General features: G+C 38.8%; 2 protein-coding genes across 10 annotated transcripts in view; both read right to left on the reverse strand.

The window, feature by feature from the left end:
• Window positions 1-351: 351 nt before the first annotated feature.
• On the reverse strand, window positions 352-10,617 carry LOC112520489 (DEAD-box ATP-dependent RNA helicase 46-like). Of its 9 annotated transcripts, none has more exons than XM_025128927.1 (9): window positions 10,523-10,617; window positions 7,389-7,432; window positions 5,952-7,107; window positions 5,518-5,721; window positions 4,091-4,159; window positions 3,271-3,540; window positions 2,830-3,180; window positions 1,493-1,770; window positions 352-1,402 (listed from the first exon to the last, which is right to left on the reverse strand). In XM_025128927.1, the coding sequence occupies exons 3-9, from the start codon at window positions 7,086-7,088 to the stop codon at window positions 529-531; spliced, it is 3,183 nt and encodes a 1,060-aa protein (XP_024984695.1). In that variant the 5' UTR covers window positions 7,089-7,107; window positions 7,389-7,432; window positions 10,523-10,617; the 3' UTR covers window positions 352-528. The 9 variants fall into 9 exon arrangements, with proteins under 9 accessions (XP_024984695.1, XP_024984692.1, XP_024984693.1 ...); XM_025128924.1 differs by lacking the exon at window positions 7,389-7,432 and adding an exon at window positions 9,065-10,257; XM_025128925.1 differs by lacking the exon at window positions 7,389-7,432 and adding an exon at window positions 9,065-10,257 and having other exon boundaries at window positions 10,518-10,617.
• Window positions 10,618-11,501: 884 nt separating this feature from the next.
• The window catches only part of LOC112520229 (DEAD-box ATP-dependent RNA helicase 40-like), an 8,988-nt gene continuing 7,494 nt past the window's right edge, over window positions 11,502-12,995 (reverse strand). Inside the window, exons 5-6 of the mRNA XM_025128528.1 lie at window positions 12,692-12,969; window positions 11,502-12,565 (exon numbers count right to left, since the gene is read on the reverse strand). Coding sequence (XP_024984296.1) covers window positions 11,692-12,565; window positions 12,692-12,969 — 1,152 coding nt within the window. The 3' untranslated portion in view covers window positions 11,502-11,691. The remainder of the gene's footprint in view (window positions 12,566-12,691; window positions 12,970-12,995) is intronic.

Here is a 12,995-nt window from a genome sequence, read left to right on the forward strand (position 1 = left end):
TAAAAGAAATATGCTTTTCGTCCTCCAAATTACACAAGACATCATGTCGACTGCATTTCTTTTTTAACGTATTTCGTTCCTACCTCAAACGACGTTAAATTGATCCTGTTAAGTGCCCCACTTGTTTCATCGTTTTTCATTTCATGTTTTTGTATTAAAAATTTATTGTTAAAGAATGAATGATAACCACAAGCAATTTACATTGTTGTTTGCTACATGATTTTGAGTATATATAAAAATTAAAAATATGTAATGTATTATTTAAGTTTAATCAGATTCCTTTGGTAAGATGAAGAAGAATGTCGTAAATCATGAAATTAATTTTGAGGTTTAATTTTTTGGTTTATAATATTTCAATCATCGGTTAAATAATTACGATTTTGTAAACAAACACAAGTTCAAGGTTTGTTAGATTGATTAAAATGAATAGCAGTCGTAAGTAGTAACCACTTCAATTTGCAAAACCCTCATTCCTTCTCCTGCTACGCCCAACCAAAACATAAAACTAAACACAAACGATCATCCTCTTTAGGCTCCATCAATGGCATCTGGGACAGGAATCGAACCACCTATCTCACCCACAATCTCTGCTTCTGCAACTTTCGGCAACTCCACTTCTATCTGATCAAATTTTGATTCACGCCGTCTCTCACGCCTTACAGGGCTACGACTGTAGCTGCGGCTACGGCTTCGGCTTCGGCTTCGGCTTCGGCTTCGGCTTCTTGACCAACTACGGCTCCTGCTGTAACTCCTACTCCTGCTTCGGCTACGGCCCCACGTTCGAACCCTATCAGGACTACGGCTATAACTTCTTCCCCTACCACGGTCCCCATCTCTCCTGTTATCAAATCTCCCTCGCCCCCTGCCTCTGCCACGGGAATCCATGAATCTATCATTARGGCCACGTTCCCAACCACCACCACGACCACCATAGTTGCCATCCCTCATCCCACCACGACTTCCAAAACCCTCATCCCTTTGACCGCTTCTCCCTCCAAACCCACCACCACCCCGACCACCAAAACCTCCTTCCCTCAACTCACCACCACGACCACCAAATCTGCCATCCCTCATGTCACCACCACGACCACCAAACCTGCCATCCCCACCACGCCCACCAAAACCACCATCCCTCATGCCACCACGACCACCAGAATCAAAACGGCTCATTCCACCCCTTTCCTTTCCAAACCCAGGCCCGCCACGTACCGCAATCTCTCGCACCTCAGCAGGTACAGGCTGATCGGCCCCCTCCAGAACCTTGATTAGATCAGCTGCATATTTCCAGTCTTGTTCTGAAAAAAAGGTGTAGGCCATACCTTTTGCCCCTGCCCTCCCAGTTCGCCCGATTCGATGCACATAGTCCTCAACACCATTTGGAAAATCATAATTGATCACTACCCTGCATAAGCAACATACAATACAATTATTTATTTCAGTTCATGAATTTGATGATAAATGACTATGCTTCCCCTTTTGGTGCCTTACTGACCTTACATCCTTAATGTCAAGTCCCCGTGCGGCAACATCTGTGGCAACTAATATCGGCGAATTGCCAGAACGAAACTGATTCAGAACCCAGTCTCTCTCACCCTGAGATTTGTCTCCATGAATTGCTGCAGCACCAAAGTTGCGACCAATATTACGTGTAAGCTGGTCACATAGTTTTTTTGTTGAACAGAAAATTATTATTTTGGAACCCCGTTCTTGGGATCGAAGAATCTGCTCCACACGTCTCTGCTTCTCCATGTGAGGAACAACTTCAACATACTACACAATCAAGCAGATCATGATATGGTTGAGAAATAATACCAAAGATCGTTCATTAAATCCATCAGCAAGAAGATGAAAGATACAATCACATTCCTTAGATGATCACTTGCAAACAACATTTGAAAGAAGTCCAATAAGACCCRCAACCAGTTTAACATATGAAATTATCACCACCACGACCATCAAATCAAGTCCAACACCAAGTAATAAGTAGACATTGATTGAACATATCAGTACTCCAATTTCACACACATCAAGTGGACAAACTAGAGGATTTAATTTTTAATAACTTACCCCTCCTCTTATAAGCCCTTCACGTATTATATAATATTGCAGTGAAGTAGGTAGTAATGTTTCAAAGATGCAAGTCCATCACTCACATGAAACTAAACTTCACAACCAAAACCACCAGAACATTAAATTAATCTTCCATAAATATAAGAAAACATTAGCATGAACCCATAATTCTGCATCCTTCCTAAGTTATGGCTTTACTTGAGACTTGTATTTCTTTTCTATTTTTCTAAAACCCGTCTGTAAGGTTCACGTAGCGAGCACATGAAAAGCTGGACCGTAATGGCCTCAAAGGAGGGCTAGCTAAAGCTTCACAAAAATACAGCTATATGATTTTCATATCAGGACATTTTCCTCACTATAAATTACAAGCTGTTGCACCCTTCATTATGTCGAAGACATTAAATAAGAAAAAAGATTATGTCTTTCTATTATGATGCATTTCCCTAACCCTACATACTTTAAATACAAAATGAAGATCCATTTTTCTGTTTGTTTTCAACTTTTAAAACCTAAAGGGTGTAATGCTGCCATATTATACATTACAATTAGCAAAAAGAGAAGCATAATATATAGCAACCACGACTTCATTTCAAGAACCATGGATGACAGTTAATGCACCATCCCTCTCCTTAATAATCACACACTCTCTCTTTAAAACTAGAAAGAGTGTTAATCCCGATGGTTGTTAATATATTTGGTAAAAAAAAAGAAAATAGCTACTTTTCTATGAGTACGAGCATATGCTTCAGGTTCTTTTACCTGGGTAATAGACTTGTTTGCAGCAAGCTCATCCGCATTRCCAATATTAACCTGAACAGGATTGACAAGAAGGTCTCCAGCTATTTTTCTCACTTCCTTCGGCCAAGTGGCTGTATACATCAGAGTTTGCCTGCGCGGAGGTATTTCATTGACGATCTTCCTTATTTGAGGTTCAAAACCCATATCAAGCATCCTGTCTGCCTCATCAAGGACAAGAAGAGAAACCTGACGGAAATCAACTCTTTTCATTTCAAGGATGTCATTAAGTCGACCAGGAGTAGCTACAACAATATCTGCTCCTCTTTCCAATTCCTTCAATTGAGGACCCTTGGGAGCTCCACCATACAAACACTGAATAACATCAAAACACGTCATATACTTWATTTRAAATAGAATCTGCTAAACCTGCCAAAGCACAAGAAAGAGGAACTGATGACTCACTGTGCAAGAGACCCTAGAAGACCGGCCAAACTTTATGGCCTCGTCTTGTATCTGAGTAGCAAGCTCCCGGGTGGGAGCTAAAACAACAACTGTTGGTCCATTCTGAGGATTGTTGCGGCAAAATCTGAGATGCATGAAAGCAGGGATCAGATACCCCAATGTTTTACCGGAACCTGTCTTCGCAATTGCCACTATATCCCTATTTTGCAAGGCAATAGGCCATGTTTGAGCCTGAATAGGTGTGGGAGAAGCGAAWCCAGCAGCGTGTATCTGAAACAAAATCATATTAATGAACCCCTAGACACAGAAAAAGATCTTAAGCATTCTTATGCATATGCCCGGATAATTTAAAATGAAAGCCATACACTAGAAAAATGATGCCTAAATGAGAAAAAGAGAACTTCAATTAAAACATTTGCTAAATGAAGGTCCATAGGTATGCAGTTGCTTACTGAAGCAACTCGAGGCAACAAAAGGGAGCAATAAAGACAAAAGAGGCGGAGCCAATAAGCCAGGTATCCCAGTCACAATAAGTGTGATCCGGATGCAGGCCAACCACCCTTCAGAAGATGCCAAGGAAGGCTCCAACTGTCCATTTTGCAGCCTAATCAGAATACTTGTAGCAAAGTGTGCGCATGGCAGGGCAGCGTACGACATATGCTCCGCCTCTGGAGCAGATATCGCACCTGCGACAAGTCAGAACTGTTAATCTTAAGATACAGATTAAGAATAAAAAGAACATGAACATGAACACCAAACATAGCATGTACAGTCATACACAGACAAAGTTAGTTAACAACTTCTCTAGAGAAGTACTTACCTCTCTCAATATCTCTGGGGGAAAGCCTGTGGACTCAAATGACATGAATGGAGCTGGAACATTATCACCCTACACAATTAAAGTAAAAGGTAAGTGACATTTGCAAATACCTGAGAAGAGGTAGAAAAGCTCTCCGACGGTAGACCATGAACGTATAGGGACAGAAGGCATGGCAAAATCAGCCAAGCACATTTTTGAACTTAATAAAAATTATAACCAAGATCGTTCACAAATAAGTAGGCTTTCAATGTCATTATGCATCCCAAAAGAATCAACTTGACTTTGGCAAGTTAGGATGCTGCAATCTCGTGCTGATGTGTGCCAAAGTTAAAATACCATTGTCAATATGAAAAGAAGTATGTTATGTATATTTGAGTAAATTGCAAACATACAGATAGCACAGGTGGTATGTGTTTTTCCCATCCTACTATATGTGAACAATATCTAAGAGTACTCAAATTTTCCTGGATATAGATACCACAATTATTGTCGATTGATTAAATGAACTTTAAAGCACAAATGAAGCACATTGCAATTTTAGGTGGTGAGAAAAATCTGGTAAGATAAGTTAACATTCTAAGCTATCAAATAATCGGAAAATGACATTATCCAATCCAATAAATCGCCGATAAATAGATCTGACTGCATGATTATCACCTATATTTGGCATAGATCTGATGTCCACCATTAAAATTTCAGATTTACCCCAATTCAACACTACAAACATGATTTGCATCCCACTCTTGTTAACCTGAATAATAAAGAGACTGGTGCAGAAAATTTCTTTAACATTTGGTAGATAATAAAATAGTTCCCTCATATACCCCTTCTCCTTTAGACCCATAAATATAATCAATTGATCTCAGCTTATACACTAAAAATTAAAGTAAAGAAGAGGATTTCCATCTACACTTCTATAACATGAAAGAAAATCGCATAGTTCTATTACTTCTGGTATTCCCAAGAATTCAGCTACAAAGTGGTCTTTAAATTCTATAGTTCAGGGACAACCATTCGCCACATTACTGGAAATATAATGTCCTTGACTATAAGAAGTACATTGAAGAACATTGGACCACACGGTAGCACTAGAGGAAACTCAAGAGAACATCGATAAACTGGTCTATCAATACATTGTTAGATGATGACACTGCTAGCAGGATAGAACACATCGTTGGAAGAGAAAGCAAGACAGCATTTCACAGATCCCACTAATTAAGATGATGACAAATAGCATTATAAAACAAAAGTGTGGAGATTCTTTGGTCAGTAAGTTCAAACAAACCGCTGTTAGTAAGCTACGAAATCCTTCAGCTATCTTACCAACCTTGTGTAAACTGTGAGTCTCCCTCAATTACATAACAACCACATGAACAGTAACAGTCTAATCAGCAATTAGGGAGTTAAACGTGATCAAGTAAACAAACCGTTGCTGTTACGTCATGCTTCTGACGGTAAATATCAACAGAGGACATATTCATAGCGTCTCGAGAAGTCATTGCTGCAGGATTTTGCATTATCATGGTGTTATTCGCATATGGTGGACCACCAGTAGCATGTCCATAGATGTTATGTGAGGCTGGCCCTGGCATATTATTATTTTGAGGTGGAGGAGCCCCAAATCTCATCTCCTAAAAGGATGTGAAGTAAGATTAGTTATCATACACCATCTTTCCTTGCACGTAAGAAGTGTGCATGCAATTAGAAATTACATAAGCGAGAGAACACGCTGACATGCAAATATCAAAAGCTTGCAACACGTTCACGCTCACGTCATAATATAGTTTAAAAAAATAGAAGTAATAATGCACAGACACCATAGGATACAAAGTTCATAATAGAAAACGAAGACAGACATTACCGGCTGATTTCTTGCCATAGGAATTGCAGCAAGCTTAGGTTGATGAGTAGCAACATTCGGCCCATCATTATTAGCATTAATATAGTGCTCATTCCCACCTCTTCCAGGTTGAGTTTCTTCAAAACCCATCTTGAATCCTACTGGTGGAACATTGGGCTGCTGGCCATGCATCTGAGCTTGACCCATTTGGCTTTGGAACCTTGGAGCATGTTGCTGGTGGTTGATGCCGCTATACTGTAACTGACCAAAAGAGGAAGGTTGTTGCACACTGAGCAGAGAGCCACCATATGGAGTGGTTTGTCCAGGTTGAATACTGGATTTACCCTCTGGAGGCAGACTTTGAACAGGTGGCACCCCACCTTGATGGATCTGGGATGGAGAGAACCCAACCTGTTTTCCTTGCTGAAAATCAGTATCCTCTCTCTGCAAGAATGCAGCCTTTTGCTCTTGTTGAGGAAACTGTTCAGGATGCTGWGTATGCTGTGGTATATTAGGCTGCCCTGCCTGAGGGATGTTCTGCTGATATCCCATGTAGTGCGACTGTTGATGTGTAAATTGGTAGCCCTGTTGYTGYCCTAACGGTCCACCCTGGTAAGTTTGAGGTATTTGAACTCCTTGCTGGGGTGGCATTTGTTGTTCCACAGTTGAAAATGTGTGCTGGTTTGGTCCCATTTGAGGCCTGATGTGCTGTGTCATTTGCTGCCCCAACTGCTGCATGCCAGGTCCCATTTGTGAACCWARTTGTYGTCCACCTTGTRGTAATTGAGAGCTATTTTGTTGAGCAACCTGTGGTACCTGTTCAGCATGCTGTTGTGATTGTGGAGTAACTTGCGGCCCTGGTTGCTGTGTGTTATGTGTCATTTGATGTGCCTGTTGACCAGGAACTCCGTTCGGCTGCCCAGTCCTTACACCAGGTATTGGAGCCAGCTTAGGTGCAGAGGGCACAGGTGGTGGGCCTGTTGGCAGTGGAGGCAGCGAAGCATTAGGTTTCTCGTATTGGGTGACATTGGTTTCAGGGTTCCAATAATACAGCACACCGGTGCTCCCGTCAACCAAGCCTTTCCAAGGTTCAGGCAATGTTGGATCAGCTGGAGCATAACGAGGTCCCAGAGCGTCCGGACCTCCCTCAGCGGCCATGCTTAACAGGAGTCACAACCTAGAAGTTCAGAGATGATCAAAGATTAGCTACCTCCATATATAATACAAGAACCATGAACAGAGCATATGACAAATAGCTCACTTCGATACCAACATCATCTTACAGAAAAGGTCACATCAGTTAGCAGCTACAATTTTCACTTATGTTTTTAATGTGAACAAATATAACATTATATGGAAGATCAAAACTCAACAATATAAAAAACGACTAGGACACCAGCCAGAGGCAGTTTCTTTTGAATACTTAAAACCCCCTTCTGTAAATTCATTCAGCATTACCTTTTCGAGCTGATATTACCTTCCTTTTCATACTCTCCAAATACCTAACATCATTGATAATAATGTAAACATGTTCTTGCTGCACAGAACTATAGATCAACATACTATGCTGTCCCTATTCCCTAAGCAACAAAATGTTCTGATTACTCATGAATCAGAACGGATCAGTACAACAAAGGCATATTGGCAGCTTAGTTGTCAAACCATGTTTGCATAGCATATGAGAATAATCGTGATTCATGGCAAGTCAACATCATTACATTCACTTCAATTTTTTCAAAGGATCCAAATATCTAAAAGAATTCAAACACACAATAATCCAATAATAAATGCAAACTTTTCAAATTACATAAAAAATCATAAGATCTTGTGATCCAAACGTGTATGCAGTTCTCTTTTTCACAATCCCTTTCCCCCACTTTTCCTCATTTGTTTTTAGTTGACTTATTGTATCTTGTATGGAACAATACGGCAAAATAACAGCATTGTGCAAAATAGAAATAAAAAAACCAATGAATTCAACAGGTTAATATTATGTGTATCGACTACAGTTACAAACTATAATAATGAAAGATTCAGTGTGTTGCACACAACTCAAAATTCACTAAATTAACAATCTACGATTTTCAGCAAGTACATTTTAAAAGAGAGCGCTGAAAGAAATACATGGCTTATTGATTGTGTATTAACTTCCTAACAGTCAACTAAAAGCCTCTTGCCCTCTTTCGGTTTGACCTTGCAATCAGAAAAAATAGGGCAGAAGATAGATAAAAAACAAATGAATTGCAGCAGATAAGAAGATGATAAAAAATATTAAACTATGATAAAGAAAGAGACAACAAAGATAAAAGAAGAAGAAATATGATTGGTATCGACTGGAGACTACTAGGAGTGTAAGATAAAAAGACTTGCTACATACAAAACCTAGAAGCACCTTATTTTGGAGAGTATATTGTGTTAAATTACGTTTTCATAGAATTTATTTAAAATTAACAAGTATAACATCTGTTACGATCCGTATGATATATGTGTGATTCTGTAATAGTTTCAGATTTTATAAGATGATATCATGTTCTTTGTTTCTATCCAATTCCTTCCCGGTAAGGAAAATCTCGAATTGGATCCTAAATTGACGGGTTCCAATATATTCCTTTATTGCATTACTCGTTATATTCTAATCAATTCAATTGGTTAAATTGTTGTTCATATTGAAATGAATCGAGATTGATAAGGAGTTGGGAATCCACTAGAATTATTATTTTGACAACACTAATTGGCATTGGTTAAGTCAAGTATTGACCCCAACGCAAAGACGCAAGTGCTTTGCACAGCAAGGAAAGTAAACTGAGCACCAAAAGTCTATAAACTGATCCTATAGGCCCCCACAATTGCAGCAGGTAAGAACAATGAATTGTAACGATATCACATGGTGGAAATTTTGTATAACCTGCAGCAGAAATACACAATAGTGCACCCATTCTCAAGCATCTTCCAATTGAAACATAACATGTTTCTGATGTAGGGTTTTCTGAGCAATCTCTATATAAAGAGCCTCATTGAGCATAGGAACTCAAATTTCCCCAAAAGAATTATATATACAATCAACATGTTACTTTTTTAAATGGTAACTTTTTAAACATTATTATTTCATATTTAATATAATACGAATGACATACCATTTATAAAATGTTGTATTCCCGAGTGGAGAACCCTAATCCCAACAGTAGCCCTTGTTGGCCTAAGTCAAAAACACCAATGATAATTATATTATATCCAAGGGAATACAGGAACACTATGCAAGCCGACCGGGGCATTCTCGTCCTGCTGAACCCTAAACATCAAACCTAATCCCATTCTCTCTGATCCAAGGTATACGTGACGTTAATCTCTCCAAATCATTTGTGTACCCACACGAAAGCACGGCATTATTAGAGTTTTAGAGAGAAAGAAGTGATACACGTAGATCCAAAGGTGAGCAAATATGTATGAGCTATGCTTTTAATTCTCATATCTAAACTTGAATTTATTAACATTGATATTTTGGAAATAGTACTAGTCGTCCTCGATGTAGTGAGCCTTTTATTATTATCTATTGTTGATAATCTGTTTTCATGTTTCAGTTATTAACCCTGGAATCCAATCCAACATGTAAATTCCATAATTCTTGTGATAATTTCAGCAACTAAAATACTCATAGTTTTCATTAAAGAATTTGATAAACCTATGGGAATTTATTTGGAAACAATGTTGTTGCTTATGTACATAACATGTTACGAATAGCTGAAAGTTTAAGTCATCGTCCATTGTTTGAGTGGTTTATGGACATTCAACTCCTTTTTAGCATCTGTATACGAGCATTTTGGTAATACCTGATGTATATTTGATACCCTCCAATGGGTTTTGTTCATCCTATTTGGTTATAAAAAATTCAAGAACACATTAACCTGTTTCCTTATCTTGCTTAGAAGTTCAGGTAATTTTTTCCATCATGAATGAGTGTGAAACAATTGATCTTTCTATGCTTTGCTACTAATGTTTTCTAAGCGCCATAGAGATAATAGAACATTTCAAACGCCGGATATAGTCATTGTGATTAGGCATAGATTGTTAATGTCTATGATTGCAATAAAAACTTTATCTATGATGTTAGGAACTTAGGATCTGTATTCAGCTTGATTTAACAAGAATTGACACAGGCTGTTACTACCAAACACAATGCTTCAAATGATGAACAACCTTCGGGCGTTTGGTGGCTTGAAAGCGACACCTTTAAGAGCATAACCCGACAAACAGCTTCGGAAGTGTACTCAATATGATACATGGTATAACAGGGAAAACATCTTTTCTTCAGTAGTTCTCGTACCAACTTCTGCCACACAACAATGTATGAGGACAGTACAACACCTACTAGCATTTAGCTAGCATAAAAGTGAGACATTCAGTTGACCAATCCATCAGATAGAAACGACGAATAAGGATCTCAAAATAATAATAGAGAAAGTGGCATCGATGAATAACAGAATCAAAATAATAATAATAGGACAACAGGTCAAATTGAAAGCCATGGTCACACAAAAGTAGAAAGGCCAAACCAACAAGTCCTTGAACCAAATCGAGAAATTAAACAACCTAACCTCCGATTAGCAGACGGTGGCACAGCAGGCGGCGATGATTTGTTTAGGACTGGCGAAAAGAGGCGTCGTTGAGGCAGAGAAAGGGTAGGGTGTAAAACGTACCTTCGAGCCAACAGGATTCATCATATACGAGATATATATATAGATATATATATATATATATATATATACACACTCCAACTCTAATCACCAATATTTGTTGTAATCTATCATGTATTATTACAATTTGTATTTTGTACTCATGTAAACTGTATTATTATTTTTATTCGTCTTCTATGATTTTATTTTGTAAATACATATCATCTTTTGTTTTTACTTATATATTGCCACATCAATAAAACTTAACATTTATTTTTTAAGTTAAATGTATTTTTAATTAGGTTTGAGTTAGATTTATAAATTTCAAATATATTAATAAAAAGTATTATATAATGGTTAAAATCTGGTCAAGATTTGAAAATATTTGTATATAAGTATGAGTATTGGATTAAAGAAAATAAAAATACTCATTTTTTTATATCATATGCTTAATTAAAATATTTATTATATCTAAAACAATCAAGATTTTTAAAAAATGAAATAAATTTATGAGGTGAAAAGACTAAAGGGCAATATCAAGTCTTGTACTTTATTGTTTATAAAATGTGAGATAAAAATATTTTTTATTACATTTTTTATTTTTACGTAATATTTCCAATACTCAAAAAAAAATTTGTCTAATAATGAAAATTCTCATAAAAATCATACCTAAACAAGAACCACCGTTAAACGAATAAAGACTCCTTAAATAGAGAGAAGATTTTGTATTTAGTTGATTTTAAATGATAAAGAAAAAAAGTAATCATGGCATTTAGATTTATTATCATCTACAAAGTGTCCCTTGTAAACGCCATAGAGATGTTATAATTTAAATTCTAAAATTATACATGTAACCCTCAACAGCCATGAGTTAGTTGTTCATGGCTACAAAACAGCCACATACATGCGTTTTGATACCATTCATTTGGTTAGAAACATGGGGGGTTTTGTGATTACAACCAAGTTTGGATCACAACCACTTTCCGAATACAACTCTCTCACATAAAATGTAATTGTAAATAACCACTTCAATTTGCCAAAATCTAAAACCACATGATTACATGAAAAATCCTTCTCCTCTTTAAACTCCATCAATTACCATCTGGGACTGGAACGGGACAAGAGATTATTGCTGCCTCACCCACAATCTCTGCTTCAGGAGCTTTCGGCAAATCCGCTTCAATCTGATCAAATTTTGATTCACGCCGTCTCTCACGCCTTACAGGGCTACGACTGTAGCTGCGGCTACGGCTACGGCTACGACTTCGGCTTCTTGACCAGCTACGGCCCCTGCTGTAACTCCTGCTCCTGCTCCTGCTCCTGCTCCGGCTACGGCCCCACGTTCGAACCCTATCAGGACTACGGCTATAACTTCTTCCCCTACCACGGTCCCCATCTCTCCTGTTATCAAATCTCCCTCGCCCCCTGCCTCTGCCACGGGAATCCATGAATCTATCATTAAGGCCACGTTCCCAACCACCACCACGACCACCATAGTTGCCATCCCTCATCCCACCACGACTTCCAAAACCCTCATCCCTTTGACCGCTTCTCCCTCCAAACCCACCACCACCCCGACCACCAAAACCTCCTTCCCTCAACTCACCACCACGACCACCAAATCTGCCATCCCTCATGTCACCACCACGACCACCAAACCTGCCATCCCCACCACGCCCACCAAAACCACCATCCCTCATGCCACCACGACCACCAGAATCAAAACGGCTCATTCCACCCCTTTCCTTTCCAAACCCAGGCCCGCCACGTGCCGCAATCTCTCGCACCTCAGCAGGTACAGGCTGATCGGCCCCCTCCAGAACCTTGATTAGATCAGCTGCATATTTCCAGTCTTGTTCTGAAAAAAAGGTGTAGGCCATGCCTTTTGCCCCTGCCCTCCCAGTTCGCCCAATTCGATGGACATAGTCCTCAACACCATTTGGAAAATCATAATTGATCACTACCCTGCAAAAACCAATATACAATAAGATTTGATTACGAAGGAAGGAACTCGGCCGAAGATAATTATTTATTTCAATTTATGAATTTGATAATAAATGACTATGCTTCCCCTTTTGGTGCCTTACTGACCTTACGTCCTTAATGTCAAGCCCCCGTGCAGCAACATCTGTGGCAACTAATATCGGTGACTTGCCAGAACGAAACTGATTCAGAACCCAGTCTCTCTCACCCTGAGATTTGTCTCCATGAATTGCTGCAGCACCAAAGTTGCGACCAATATTACGTGTAAGCTGGTCACATAGTTTTTTTGTTGAACAGAAAATTATTATTTTGGAACCCCGTTCTTGGGATCGAAGAATCTGCTCCACACGTCTCTGCTTCTCCATGTGAGGAACAACTTCAACATACTACACAATCAAGCAGATCATGATAT

This window comes from Cynara cardunculus, assembly GCF_001531365.2.
Source record: "Cynara cardunculus var. scolymus isolate 2C chromosome LG 10, CcrdV1, whole genome shotgun sequence".
NCBI classification, from domain to species: Eukaryota; Viridiplantae; Streptophyta; class Magnoliopsida; order Asterales; family Asteraceae; genus Cynara; species Cynara cardunculus.